This window comes from Haliaeetus albicilla, chromosome 8, assembly GCF_947461875.1.
Source record: "Haliaeetus albicilla chromosome 8, bHalAlb1.1, whole genome shotgun sequence".
NCBI lineage: Eukaryota > Metazoa > Chordata > Aves > Accipitriformes > Accipitridae > Haliaeetus > Haliaeetus albicilla.
The window spans coordinates 28643863-28660173 of NC_091490.1; the positions used below are offsets into that span (position 1 = coordinate 28643863).

Sequence of the window (16311 nt, forward strand, 5' to 3'; positions counted from 1 at the left end):
AGGGGCACAAGTAGTTGGGAGGGGACACAGCCAGAACAGCTGACCCAAACTGGCCAAAGGGGTATTCCATACCATGTGACGTCACATCTAGTATAGGAACTGGGGGGAGTGGGGGTGGGGGGGATCGCTGCTTGGGGACTAACTGGGCATCGATGGGTGGGTTGTGAGCAATTGCACTGTGCATCATTTGTATATTCCAATCCTTTTATTATTACTGTTTTCATTTTATTAGCATTATCATTATTAGTTTCTTCTTTTCTGTTCTATTAAACCGTTCTTACCTCAACCCATGAGTTTTACTTCTTTTCCCGATTTTCTCCTCCATCCCACTGGGTGGGGGAGGAAGTGAGTGAGCGGCTGCGTGGTGCTTAGTTGCTGGCTGGGGTTAAACCACGACATATACCTACAAAATAAGTTTTAGAAAGGACTCCCATTCCTGAGATTTAACAGACTGCAGAAGAAATGTGGCAGTTTTGTCACCCAGTTACCAATAAATTATTGTAAAGTTTATGAATTCTTGTTTCATAGGTTTTGGGTGTTTTTAGCAAAATATACAACTCTTGTAGTGGTTCCTCAAATTGATTTAACAATGAAATGTACCTTTACAAAACATACCTTGATCTGATTTAAAACATTTGCAATAAGGAAAAATTCTGTGGTCTCAATTATATGCATGTGAACTTCCTAGAGAAGAAACACTACAAGAAATCTGCAAATGTATAAATAAAGGCAGAATTTGGTGTCTGTGATCTATCTGTACTACATAGTTTTTTTCAGGAATTCATTCATCTTTGCAAATACTCACACAGAAGGCACAATAAATGAGCTATATGTAAAGATTCATACCAAGATATTCAACACCAAGTCTTTCACATGATTCTAAGCGGGCTTTTTTTTTGTGCTTTCATAGCCATAATCACTATGCCACAGTTTGGTAGTTATCCAGAGGTCCTCTGGCTTCACATCACTCTCTTTGATGGCCTTTTGGAGGAGAGATTCACAGCCGTATCTTTTTGCTGTGCCAATATGACGAATGCCACATTTTTGTAATGCATGGACCACAGCATCATGGGAATAGCCACCTTGATGGGAAGTACCTAAATAAACAAAATCAGATATGAATTGTCAGCAGTGAATTATGAGGGACATTTTTTGATTCTTTTTAATTTTTGTTTTCCTTTTTTTGTATATTGTCACAGAACCTTCTTATTCAATTTTAATTTCCTAATAGTAAAGAAACGGGAACTGACAGATCTCTAGGCTGGGAAAATACACAAAGTGCTAGAATGTTGATACTGATCAGAAATAACTCCACCAAAATCAAACATCAACAGCATTTAACTGTAAGGAACTGATTTCAGAAGTCAGGCTAAAGAACATCAAAGACAAAATACATCTTTTATAGGAGAACAACATTTACAGATGAAAATATTAACAATAAGAAATAAAATATAACTTAAAAAGCAATTTACTTTGCAGAAAGCATATCCTGAAACCTTTACTCTGTTGAACTCCCAGTAGCTTCAGGTTATTATTGCATTGTACAACCCCAGACAGGGCCATACCGCAGGTGCGGTTCACATATTGTCAAGCTCAGCAGTAACCAAAACAATGGAATCCTACACAAGAGTTACAGAACAGGCATACAGGGAGTTTCAGTAACAAAGTACTGTAACTTTCATTGTGTAGGTATTCACTAGATGTGTATTTTGCATGTCAAGGGGACGGAAGGAGGAGGAGACTCTGCAGGAAAAGCAACCAGCAGGAGGACTGTCAGATAAAGAACTGGTTGAGAGCAAGGAGGATGATGTTTCTACTTACCCTTTCCTGTTAGTTGTTTCTCCTGCCATGAGCCCCTCACCCATTCAAGCTCAGTCACACACTTCCCACAAACAGTATTTTCTACAGTTTGTTGGAGGAAATGCGCAGTCAGTTCCAGTCAGCTACCAAAGCCACTGTCCAAGATGATGATTAGTACTTAAAGGCCCTAGTGCAACAGTAGTCGGCATGCAAATGGCTACGTCACTGACTTCAGAAGGGCCCTGTACAGTTGTGACAGTTGACAGCAACAGGGTCTTCAGCCACTGCTGAATCTAAATAAAGGACTCCAGGTCAAAGAAGACTAATATAAAGTAAAAATAAGTATCTGCTGTTAACTTTCTCTTTCCCTCCAAACATAATATTTATTTCTACATTACATACATAATTATGAAATTAACAAATGTATATAGCCACCCAGACTGTCAGAAAAAGAAAACAAATGAAAACACAAACAGTTGCCTTAGACTCATCCTCAGAACCTCCCATACCTGAACTGGAGGGAGAACCCCCACAGGAGTCTGCACGACTTTCTCACACATGCCGTAAGAACACATGCAAGAACGAGGAGAACTTACAAAAGTCTTACTTGCATGTAAGGCAAGCCAGGTTCTCCTAAATGCTTATAATTTTTGTTCATTCTTAATCTCAGAAGGAAAGCCAGCGGTACCTCTGTAATCTTGCTCAATACTCCAAGTCATTTAAAATAAGATACAATGTGGTCTGATATCACGCACGTACACCTGAGGATCATGACATTCTGCTGATCACAATGGGACAATCCCCTCTTTATGTTTATGACCTACAAAATGTGGAGTATTGAATTCTTGATTTATCTTCATGGATTTTAAAGTGATGAAATTATAATACTATATTCCTACAATTTTGACATGCATATTGTAAGTATTTTACCTTCCAAATGTAAACAGTTTCAATGTTTCAAAAGACAAAACTTTAAAACTTCTTCCTCCACAGCCACTAATTATGATTAATAATTGGCTTAATTTGAGTCATTTAGAAATAGATGTCCCTATAACTTGTTTTACATCAAAATAAGTTAAAATAGATCAACTTATGTTTTCAAAATAGCTATTTCAAAATCTTCATGAACATTTAAGAACTTTAAATGAATGCAATGCTACTACATTGCAACTATGGGCAAAGAATATAGATGCAATTATTACATTATTCAGATCCTAAAGGAATTTTATTAAAGAATTATATAACTAGCATAGAAAAATTACTATACTTTTTCATAACAATCCCTTCACTTTTAATAAGCTGGTATTGGTGCCAAATAAATGAGGTTGTAACTATTGTGTCTGTTTCTGGCTGAATGGACATTTCTAAGCACAGAATGAATGGAGTTCATTTAGAGGTCTTGCAAATGGACTCGGACTCTTTTCATGCATAATGGATTTCAGTAAGAACATTTAGGACAAACAACTTTTTTTTTTTTTTAACTTAACCCTTTTAAGTTAAAGGGAGAGTGGGAAAGAAGGAAAATTCAGAATGATTTTGTTACTGCTCCCCATTCAGTGACGGCATGCACACTTGTTTCACAGGAAATAAAGAGACCAAGATCAGTCTGGAGTGAATTATCTCAATTTCTACGCCTAAAAATGAACTACAACAGTCCTGATGCACTAAACAGTAATTAAAAAGTAAGCTTAACAATTATTTAATATTACCACTTTGCAAGCCAACTTAATCATAAACAACAGGTTTCCAAGTTAATTATGCTACTAACATAACAGCTTCTAGACTTTAGAAATCACAGTTTTCTTGTGTTTACTCATGCGATTAAATACGTTACTATTCATAGATGCAGAAGGGTGACAAAAGAAGGTAGAGTAACTTAATTTTTTTTTTTTTTTAAATATATTTTAAATCCAGACTTAACATTATTTGAACACATTAACATTCTTACATGTTTGGGACTACCCTTTGTTCACAGAGATGTAATTCACACCGTACATGTATATTTAAAGACAAAATCCAATCTCGCATTTAAAACTAATATGAACTAGCACTCTTGCCATCCCCTTACTGTTTCTAAAAATACTGAATTAATATATTTTTATTCTAGAATTCTCTGATAAAAAAATAGGAATTCCTTTTAATAAATGAAATCAAATATAAGTAAGTCTAGAAAAGCTCCCTATTTTTTAGCTAGTATTTTAACTTCTTTTCCTAGGCGAATAGCACTGTTCTCTCACTGATGGAACTAACAAATCTGACAGATCTGAAAATATCTGAGATAATTACATTCCTACAGATTTTGTGAAAATTGGTGGTTGGGAGGGACAAGGATACTGCAGTGGAAATGTGGATAGATCAAAGGACACAAATCCATTTAAAACTAGGCTTAATTTGTTATGTTATTATTTTGTCATGATTACTCATCACTTTTTTGATATCCTGAACACTACTATCATAACTGGGATGAGAAACATGCTCTGGCAATCCATAAAAAGTTCCAAAGATTATTAGGAAGGCAGAATCCTGTTCACAATGCAGTTGCTACAGGGGGCAGGGGGGAATCCCAGTCAGCAACCTCCCCCCAAAAGACAAAATCACCACCACCCCTCCCCTTCTCCAAAATGTAAAACAACTAACAAACCAAAATGCTACTCCCCCTCTCCCAGTTTTATGCACTATCTCAGCTGACTCTCAGCCTCATTAAACTTTCTGTTCTCCTTCACAGAAGCTGTAGAAATACAGTTAGAGATCCAAAGCACCAACAATTTTTCAAACAAGAATCAGGACCTACTTTCTCTCTTCTTTCCCCCTCCTTTTGTGGAGAAGTGTGTCTTCATGTTCTCTGTGAAAGTATTGTTTATCTGAATATATAAAAATGATCTGTGACATGAATACCTTTGGCTACTTGAAATCAATGGAATCACTTAGATTAGAAGAGTTCCTGTTAGTGAAACTGCAGCCAGGATATTTAGAGATCCTATCAGAGATTAACGATCTTCTGACATCAGTACAAAAATGCCCATTCCTTTGCTGATTTTTTTTATCTCCAAGTAATTACTTGAGAAAAGAACTCTCAAAAGCAAAAGCTCAATCCTTGTATCAATGCTTACATACTCATTGTGTATATATATGGTATTGTATACCATAACAGGCTTGAAATACCTTATTCTATTAGTTTTATTTCTATTATGTCAACATTACATCAACATTAGGGCCACAATGCATCTTATGAATATATTAAAGTTTTCCATGCCAAAACAGTTTGATTTCACCGATTACCTTATGAGCACATTTGATGATAAAACATAAAATGTTGCCTATACATAGAGCAAATGAACATATTGGACATTTCAAGGTTTATTGCTAATCCATTCACAAAACCACATGCCTCTATGGAATGGCTCAAGGACAGACAATCCTTACTTGCTGTCCTTGCTTACTGTCTTATTTCCTCTACCTACTTCTGTATTCATCTGATCTTCTGACAAGCTGATTCAGATTGTTAAATGGCCAAAAAAAGCATATAGTTTTAGAATTATTCATGAACCTGAAAAACTCCCCACAGGGGAAAAACCATTGAACTTTGGGCGAGGGATGGGGCACGCAAAGTTCCCCCTTTAGCAACAGCAGTTAAATAATTTAATATAGTCAGTGTTTTTATTAAAATAAAAAAAATAATTAAAAAAATCACAGTTGTGTTCAAGTCAACCACCAAATGATCAGAAAGACCTTCTCTACAAACTTGTCTCCTGGAGCATTTCTTTCCATTATGTTCCCCAACACCATCCCTAGAGCTGCGCTCAGACAACCACATAATGTCACACTGACTTTCTATAACCACAGCACTAGAACCCAAGTGTTCTTACTGCTATATTTTGGCATAGTTTTTACCTAACAGGGTCAGTTACTCTGCAAATCATATTTAGTATCACATGACAGAAGTATTCATAGCATTCTCTTTTCTTTTTTAGAGTGTAGGACTTTCTTCTGCAGCAGGTGAAATTAAAGTCAAGCTCGTTATGAAGCTATTATACTCTACAATTTTCATAATGCAACTACAGAGTATTTCAAGTTACGGGACTCAAATTTAATCACAATCACTTTTATAAAATAACTTGGACATTTCACTCAAAGTCCAAGAGTGGCACCTAATGTAAATATAAATGGAGCAGCTGACCTTGCAGGAACGGAACCTATAGAGAAGATGGGCTTCTAGAAGAACTGGTAGGACAATGCCAACTGTAACAGAAAGGCACTGAGCAGACTTGTATTATATAACCAGTGCTTTGGTCAGAACTAAAGCAGCACACATGTTTAACTAAAACTTAGTCACTTAAGACCATCAAGGCTGTATAAAAGTTGCAGGAGTAACTGCATTTTATGAAGCTACAACACAAAAATGCCTATGCAGTGCTGTAACTCCAATAAACAGGTGCCGATAGAGGTTGCTGTGTACAAGCATGGTGCAACATGAGCTAGAGTAGTTTAAGTATGGGCATGAATTTTTGTTCTGCAAACTTCAAAGGACAGCGAGGACCACTCTGCCAGCACCGCAGTAAGGCAGTTACTTCCATACTGTAACAACATACTGGTAACAAGATTCACCAGAGAATTCCCAATAGAGGTCTTTGCTGCATTTACACACATTTCATGGCATTACAGCTGTACTGTATGAATGTGGTATTTTCATGTTCCTAAATAATATCATATGCTAGTGAAACACTGTTAATACATCTGGCCTATGTAAAGTCTAGAGATTACACCATGAAGTTTCTCTTGCCTCTGTAAAAGCTATCTGGATTATGGATATTACTTTATATATATATATATATATGTTTTACTTTGGTAACATTTCTCCTTTTTTTGCGCTAAATATGATCCATTGCTTAGTACAAAGGGGTCACTCTGGGACTGTTTTTCTCCTGTGTGACTCAGAATAAGCTTATAGAATTCAATAACATGAGGAAGAAAAGTAGGCAAGCATGATTTTAAGCTGTGCAATTCTACTCAGGCAACTCTACACAGGCACCAAGGAACAGAGTGCAGGAATACAGCCTTGCTGCAATGCAAAAGGGTAGGAGACATTACATGTTTATTACATATCCAGGGAAAGGGAAGCCAGAATTGCTAGTTTTGTCTCTCCCTGAGAGGAAGGAAGAAATGGCAATGAGCCACCGTTGACAGAAGCACTCTATTCCCTCCACCCGAAGGAGGCTCTGACTGAAAAGCATATTCAGATCATCTACTGTAAAATGACCATATATCTCAGATCAATGACCTATCATTTATCTAGTCTGAACTTCAGAAAGGGAGGTATCAAAGCAACTTCTCAGAGCGTGTCTCACAAGAAGCCCAGAAAGTCTGCAAGTAGCATCTATCATCACTGGGATGCTATGGCTCTGATATGGCACCAATTCACTAATGTATTTCTGGCAGCAAAAATACACTATCACCCCCAAAATACAAATATTTTTCTGTAGGAGTAAAGAGATTTCCACTAGAAAGTGCCAGCTATTTAAATTATTCAGCTGTTGTATACAAATATTTTTACCATGCAGAACTTCTGAAATTTATAGGGAAGGACAACTCTGGAAAGTGACCTATACATTTGAAAGGCAATTATGAATGTGTAATCCATGTAGAAATTTCATAAGCAGAGCAGCAGCACACGTTTATTTAAATGCCTTCACAGACAGACTGCCAAATCTTGAAGCCTTTTCTTTCACTCCACACTTTCCCACCACCGTGAGAACTATTTCTCATTAACAACCAAATTGGTTTCAGATGCTCTGCTATAAGATGTTACCTTAGAAACCATTTGGTAAAAGACTGTGGCTTCCTTCCATAGAAATCTCAAGCAGTGAAAAGGCAGATTTTCTGGCATAAATCAAATCCAATTTCTAGGGTTCACTAAACCTTTTCTCCTCAGAATAATGTTTTGTGACTAGATCTTAGCAGTTAATAGTGCACGAAGAATTGCTGGTGTGAACCAGTTTTAAATGATTTTCATTCTATTCCCTTTGTTAACCCAACTGAAATTACTTCCAGTACTTGTCATACCTGGACAGAACTTTCAACTATGTAACTAATAAGGATATGCACTATGTACAGCAAACAGATAGACTGAATAAAAATATTAATTTTATTTTCCTGCCCTTTAATACACCCCCTTAAACTACTCTATCTGATAAAGATGACATTAATTGATTAACAACATTAGACATTTGGAAATACTTCACAATAAATGAGACAGACCCATGACAATTTTTTCCTTCTCCAACTTCCACAAAAAAAATCAAAAGAAGAAAAAAATATATAATTAAGCCCATACTCTGTACTTAAGTAGGACATTATCATAATCATTCCTAATGTGAAAGTTTGACTTAAAAATAAATTATGTAAATAATTTGTGATTAAGCAAAATCAACATAATTAAGTAAAGGGAGAGCAATTTTAAGTAGTTGACCATGAAACCAATAATTCAAAACCACTTTGAATATGATAAAGATAGTATTACAGAATATAAAGAGAACTGCAATTTATAGTGACTTGTAGATTTCAAGATGAAAATGTATGTACAATAACTTATGATTATAAGATCCTAATTCAAGATGACATTCAAGCTGATGGCTAATTTTTGGCACCATAACAGTGCCCTTTATACCTACCAGACCACTCACAAAGTGCAACTGTGAATCATGGCAAGATCCTAGTCCTGCAATACTACATGACACTGCAAGGTCTGAGAATTGCAGTGTCCCACTGCTAACTAATTGTGTTCATGAGTTCGAAGGACAGCAGCAATACAGCTATCCGTAGTGCAAACTAAAACTGAACAAAATAAAGAATGTTTCTGATCAAATACTTTTTTTCCCCCCCACATCACCCAAGAATTTAAAATATATTTTCTCAAGGTTTCCAAGACAAACAACATTTCTTGTAGCCCCTCCTCTCACACAGCACATTCAACCTTAGAATAGTATGTATTAAAATGCAAAGCACTTCCATTCAGGCTTTAAGCCTGGGGAACAGACCTTACAGTTATGAAACTGATGTAAAGCCACAAAGATGGCTTTACCCTTTCTCTCCTCTCTCCCCTCTCCCCCCATAATGAGGATTTTGTATCACTCTGTGCTGGAGGTTCTTGGCATAAACATTAGAAGAACTGAAGAAAGTTTAGGAATCAGCACCTCCCTCCTCCCCACTTGGAGGCAAGAGGAACTACTGCAATTTAGGTTACAGCATGTGACATCACCATTCAATGCTGCCAAAACTATGCTAGGGAGCTCTGGCAAAGAAAAAAGGTATGATGACTAAAATCTGCTACATGAAAGTTGAAAGGCAAAAGTCAGCTTTCTCCCACCACCCCCCCAAGTTTGGTATCATTTTTCTACATTACAGAAACATGGTGAAAGACAAAAGTTAAATACACTGGAGTTTGCTTCTCTGTTCATTTCAAACTGGTTACAAATAATTTGTTCATCTAGTGGGCAATTAAGCTTGTAACATTTAAAAGTATTAATGGCAACAGGAAATTTAAAAGCATAAACATAAAGTACCTCTGCTTATACTGATAAAGGCTTTAATTATTAAACAGGGATAGAAACCTAAATTTGTTTTTTATTACTTAGAGATGGACATTTAAAATTCATCTGTATCACACTGGCAACAAGGTCATTACCAAAAAGAATCCAGCATGAGAAAGGAATTTATCTTTCTGCTATTAAATGACGTTCATATATCAAAATATAAATAAGGTAAAACCCCCAGCAAAAATATAAAAAGCTGACATCAGATTTGTAGGTGTACAAAGGCAGCAGAGACAAAGCAGCACTTTCCCCCAGAAAAAAAAATTATTTCTGTACTGGGTACACTCCGATATAAGCAAAAATTCGCCCACCATTTTGCCCCAGATGCATTTACTAGTACTCTTTAAAACAACATTTGTACAGCATTCAGTCTTTTTTAAGGAATAAAACACCACCAGACTGGAAGTAGGTGAAGTTAGAAGAAAGCAAGGAAGGTAGGAGCTCAGCAGGTTTAGTCAGGTTAGGAGAGGATACTGCTTTGTTCCACTGTCTACAAATGCACAGCTGCCTGGGATATGGCCACATTTTGTACATGAGAGAAGTTAAATATCTGGAGGCCCTCAAAGCTCAAGTAGAACTTCTCAAGGTCAGATCTACTGAAACAGTGGATGAATTGAGACAGAAAGATTTATAGATGTGGCATTTTGTTCATCACAAGAGGCTATTATGGCAACTTGGTAACCATGGGTGAGAAGCAAAGTCCCAACAGAATAAAAAAAATGGTTGAGACATAAAACAAAGGGAAGAAATAAACAGCCGATTCTTATTACAGGATAAGATTAATAGGGGGAAGTACCATAGGTCCTGGTATCAGGACCACTGTTCCATAAATTTCCTTAAGAACTGAAGCCATGAAGAAACAAGAGCCACGAATAAAAAAAAAAGGCAGTAACAGTGGAGAACGACAAAAAAGTGAAGGCTTGATGCTGCTGTCATTGAATTGAAAAGCAAAATCTCATTTGATTCCAATCCCAACAGGACTGGGTCTTTTTTTGACCACAGCTAAATTTAAGAATGAATATGAGCAACTCCGGGATTAATAATTAAGAAGTAGGTAACTGGATTAGTAATATATAAATGAATGTTAAAATACTTCCACTCAGCATTAAGATTCAAGTTATATGTAGCATTTTCATGAAAAAAAAAAAAACCCCAACACAACCTCATGTAATGAAAGTCGAGTAATCTGATTCTATGATTTTCTCCAGAAAAATCCCACTTGTGAAAAGAATTGGGAACAATACAAGAAGTCTTGTATGGTTGCAATGCAAACGTTGCAATATCTTAAACAATGCAATCAGCGAAGTCAGTAAAAACTTACTTTTATGATTTATTTACTTAGATAAAGCTACAGCTGAATATCAGGAATCTTATCTATGGAACACCCTGAAATGAGGACAGAGAGATTTTAAATGGTTTCCTTTGAGCATGGAGGAATTCTGTGTGTTTGTGTGCATTATTTTAGTATGTTAGTAGTGCAACATACTGACAAATGCAGTAAACATGCAATTTAACTTATAGCACTACTATCTTGCTTAACTGACATCATATTATTTATTGGGATTGATTTTTTTATTCCTCCCAGGCTTTGGCTATTTGACTAGAAGCTGCTCAGAGCAGTACCTGACTGCTTTCCCAGTTACAGTGCCTAGCATAATGGCACTGTCCATTCTTGAATGATCTTCCATAAAGAACATCATTACTATTAATAAAATACTCACTGTGTGTGACATGGGTAGGACACAATGAGTACGAAGACCTGATTATTTTGTTTAGTAATTGCCTGTCCTGAAGCCCCTTCCCAAACAAGCATGCAATTAGTTTTATACTTTAATAGGAGGGGGATCATTGGAGAACTTTTTAGCTCATCAAGTTGTTATTAATTCTAGCTACCCCAAGGATTACACAGAAAGCAACTTTACGTGAAAAGATTCTATGAATTTTTGGTATCACCAGCACATCATGTCAGGAAATCACATGCTACTTGACCAACCCCCCCTGAATTTTATTATTACTGTCCAAAAAAGCCCAATCCAACAACAACAACAAAAACCCAACCAACCAACCAACACCATAAAAAAACCCCTCTTCTAATGGGAATATAACTACCATATCAAGGGGATGAAGACAGTCTCACTAGAGAGACACAGAACAAGCCTTAAGAGATGTCTATAATTGGTGTTTTGTGGACATTTTGAAATAGGGCAATTTGGGGGGTTTTTTATAAAACCAAGAGAAGTGTGTTGGTAACGTTCATGAACAAATAAAATACTTTTTACCACTAAGAGACTATGAAGTTTCCCTCATATCACAGAGCCTTTCAACAAAAAGTGATGCCATGCTGAATTTAACCATTCAGCACATGACCTTGAAGAAGCTTCCTAATGTTTCAGTTACAAGAAGAAAAGCCCTTGTACTACCAAATTATATCCAAATGCTTTAGAGGGTAGCATTTTTAGCCCTCAGACTTTAAAAAAAAAAAGTGACAACTTTAAGTGGGGGCTTCCTACTTAACAGGAGTAAGCATGAACAGGACAAACTATGTATTTTTCTTTCAAAGCTTGAAAAGGATGATATTGTGTGTACCATTTTCACAAGTGATCCATTTTTGAGGATGTTGCTTTAGGTAAACACCAAGTATCCTGTAGTTAAATTAAGACAATGTAAGATTATGTAATTCTCTACTATAGTACAAAGACTCACGAAGTATGCGATTCTCAGATACATGTAGCTCCTATGAAAAAGTGTAACTACACCAACTTCAAAACAGTGTCATTTTATATCAGGTATTTTCCCTGTATTTCTAAAACACTAATAAAGTAAGTCTTGCAAATATGGAAAGAGATTACAGCTATTTTATTACCAAGATAGTGAATATATCCATTTTCTAAAGCAATCTAAAGCCATTATGAAGTAATGTACTCTCTGGGGCACAGCTTTACATTTGTATCAAGTATTAGGGCCAAAATGCCAACTCATTTTAGACTCAAGCCTACTCTAGTTGAAAGCAGCCTTTGTAATGAAAATTACTGTTGACCATAAACATGCCTGACCCTCTACATATGAATAATATTGGCTAACACAATTGTTAGAATCAAACCATAAGAAATACAAAGCTGTCAACAGTTTTTATAATTATACAATAAACAAGATGCAGATTATTTTTTATTTTGTTGATTAAAACTTTAGCTATACAGCATATTTCTAACATAAAGGTGGGCTGCCTTATAATAATCATTAGGTGTCTCAGGAAAGTCAGCTTGTTTTACCATTGCTAGTAGACTTGTCTTTCTGCTGGACACAAGACAGATACAACACAATATGAATATGCATCTAAGTAAATACAGAATTTTGAATGTTATTCCAAGTAACCTTTCAGGCTGATCATAAATTTTGCACACTACATCGCCTTCTCTGGTGTACAAATTCATCCTTCTCACTAGATATTTTAATGGAAATGGATTCTCCTCACCAAGAATAGTTTGTGTAAGCAAGCACAGAGCTTCAGAAAGAGAATGGTAGCCTAATAAAAGACCACTTAACCTCCTTCCTTCCCATCTCCTCTTTTGCATCAAACCTTGACCAACTTATTGAAATTCTCCTACAAAAATTTGGAAGCCAAAGCAGCTGTGACATGAAAGCCCATTAAAAAAAGCCACCCCAGCATGCTGGTTTTGGCTGGGATAGAGTTAATCTTTTTCATACTAGCTAATATGGGACTACATTCTGGATTTGTGCTGAAAACAGTGTTGATAATGCCAAGATGTTTTCATTACTGCTGAGCAGTGCTTACACGGAGTCGGCCTTTTCTGCTTCTCACCTCACCCCACCCCACCAGTGAGCAGGCTGGGGGTGCACAAGAAGTTGAGAGGGGACACAGCCAGGACAGCTGACCCCAACTGACCAAAGGGATATTCCAGACCATATAATGTCACGCTCAGCATATACAGCTGGCGGGGCAGAAGGAGGCAGGAGGATGTTTGGAGTTATGGCATTCATCTTCCCAAGTAACCGCTATGTGTGATGGAGCCCTGCTTTCCTGGAGATGGCTGAACACCTGCCTGCCAATAAGAAGTAGTGAATGAACTCCTTGTTTTGCTTTGCTCATGCACACAGCTTTTGCTTTACTTATTAAACTGTCTTTGTCTCAACCCACAAGTTTTCTCGCTTTTACCCTTCTAATTCTTTCCCCCATCCCACTGTGAGGGAGGTGAGTGAGTGGCTGTACGGTGCTTAGTTGCCAGCTGGGGTTAAACCACAACACCCAGTTAAAAAAACAGCACCACAACACCTTTTGACAACTGAAGCTTGAACAGAAAGAAAGGGTATTTTTGACAGAATGCTACCCTAGGCTCTATTGCACTCTTGAGTAACATCATCTGGCCAAGAAACACTTTACATGTCTCCTACTCCAGCTCTCAGTTGCTACAAAAGAGGCTTCATCACTTGGAAATAACTTGCATACTGAGCTGACTTCCAATTGACATGACTGGATAGTTGCAACCATCTTAACACAGCATATTTATCTCTCTGAAGCTTTTACAAAGATTATCTAACAACAGACACAACATACAAGTCCTCAAAGAGGACTTTTCATAGATAACAATTATGTCTGCATGTTTAGAGGGATAAGAAATGACAAAGAAACAACCAAATATTAAATCCTGCAGAAAATGGGCTTGCAGAAAATGCATCCTCATTGAAGAAAGTTCTCCTCTACTTTATAGCTGAGTAAATTTTTTGCAGTGCAAACATTAGTTAATGCAGTATGGCTCTAACAAAAATAAGCCATTAATTTGTGAAAGAGTAGTTAAGTGGGAACACCTACCATAGATAAAGATCCCATTGTGTTAGGCTGCATATTATGGTATTTATAGCTTGAGCACAAAAGCAAGTGTGGTGAGTCTTGAGCTTCCCCCCCCCCCTTTTTTTTCCCCCCCTTTTCTTAAATCTACAATGTTTTGTGACATATGTCAAGGATTTCTTAAAATTACCTGACTAGTCCCTATCTATTACAAGATCCTCAAAAAGCTGCAGAACATAAAAGCAGTATGTCAAGTGTTACTCTAGCAAGACAAAAATAGGAAGTGAAGTCAAAGAACCAAATCCTGCTGTTCATGACACCACTCTAAGTCAAGAGATGCTCCTTGAAAGCCATACCTGACAGAAGTTATTGGGCCGGAAAATATCAGACTTAATTCTCTTGGTCTTATACGTTACTATCCATTTACTGTGGTTTGAGTTCAGGCTTGACAATCGACTACTTGGTACTTACAATGAAAGGACAGCAAGCAGCCTGTTATTTGGTAGAGAGTACAAAGGAGTCTTTCTGCCTGTCTACTTTCTAGTCAGTTTATTCTTCCAACAACCTAAGAAATGTATTGCAATCTGCAATAAAAAAAAAGTGGTTCTGTAGATAAGTCTGAAATACAGTTCGGTGTATACTCAAACAATGGACATAAGACAACTGAGTCCACTCTCTAAAAAAGACTATTTACTTTTTTTTTTTTAAATTTTTATAAAAAAATCTCCAGGTGAACTACAGTGGCAAAAAGTGTTGCAGGTTAAAAAACCCAATCAATCCACTCTCCCCAAAAAACAGCAAAAGGAAAAAAAAAACCAACAGTAATTTTGAACAACATAGGCCTTTTTGCTCATTATATAAGGACTGTCTAAGGGACAGCTGCATCGAGTATTCTTAAGGTTAACAGATACTAAAATAACAAATTCATACATTGGGCATACACACCCCACATGTTTATGAACAGTGTATGCACATAAACACATGGTAAAAGCAGTTATCAACATTTTGTAGACTTTTAAATTCTTTTTTTTTTTAAATCTTTTGGCTGATGATGCTGAGTTGCTAAGACTTTTTAACTAATAAGTGCAGCTCAAATGACTTTGGGTACTTTGAAACAAGCATTACAAGCTCTATCTATTCACTTAGTGTTTCTGGATGAAAGAACAGCCCTATTAAAATCAAAGGCCAACTCCTACTGACTTAAGTGGCTTAATACGCTCTAAAATCCACAGCTCCAATTTTGCTCTCCTTTCTACTAATGAAAATACTAAATAATTGCTCTTAAGTCAGTACACACCCATAGGATAAAGATGAAAAAAGAGCAGAAGGGTCATTTTACTTTATAGCTTAGTTTGATACTTGTGTGACTGATTAACTTCAGTGTCACAGACAAAGAACGTAAATAAGTGCCTTTGATTTGTATGTTTATATAAAATAATAGAAAATCTGGGATATCAAATTGACCCATGATAAAATTGCATCATGAAAGACTGATTGGGAAGGGTATTGATGTTTTAGAATATGTTATGAATGAAAGAGGCTTCTGGAAAGACTCTTAAGAAGAAGCAGAAAGAGATGCTCAAATACTGTGCCAAATGAACGTGAGGCTTTAATCAAGAGAGAGATTAACTCCTTACTTTTACAAGAAATAAAAACTGATGTCAACTATATAAAAAGACAATTATTCAAAAAACCCCAGAAACATCTGGTCAAGTATGCAATGGTCATTGGTATGCATATGGTACCTGTTTGCCTCTGTGGCATACCTTCCAGGCGCTCTGCTACAACTCCCATTTTGGAAGAGTTAATGGTTTCTGTTATTTGTACAGCATGGACAGTGCTCTGACACCACAGAATTACTGCTATTAACCCTCCTCTGCTCACATGGTCCTATGCTGTCTTGGAAAAATGGCCTTTAATCATTTAATAGTTTGGCTCTTTTGAACCATTAGCAAATCCACCAATTAGATGGATTTGGAATTCGGAATAGTATAAACCCAACATTCCCATGTACAACTGAAAGGAGTATACTACAGCAAGCCAATCTTGGGTTTATACCATCTACAGTTCCGTAAAAAATAAAATCCTTTTCCCAAAGAGCTGAGAGAAAATAAATGC

The 16311-nt window shown here is 36.6% G+C and overlaps 1 protein-coding gene across 1 annotated transcript in view; it reads right to left on the minus strand.

The window, feature by feature from the left end:
• The window catches only part of LOC104320078 (glyoxal reductase-like), a gene marked incomplete at its 5' end in the record, with an annotated part of 53020 nt that overhangs the window by 35514 nt on the left and 1195 nt on the right, over positions 1 to 16311 (minus strand). The window contains 2 exon segments of the mRNA XM_069790722.1: positions 844 to 895; positions 898 to 1097. Of these exon segments, the coding sequence (XP_069646823.1) occupies positions 844 to 895; positions 898 to 1097 (252 nt within the window).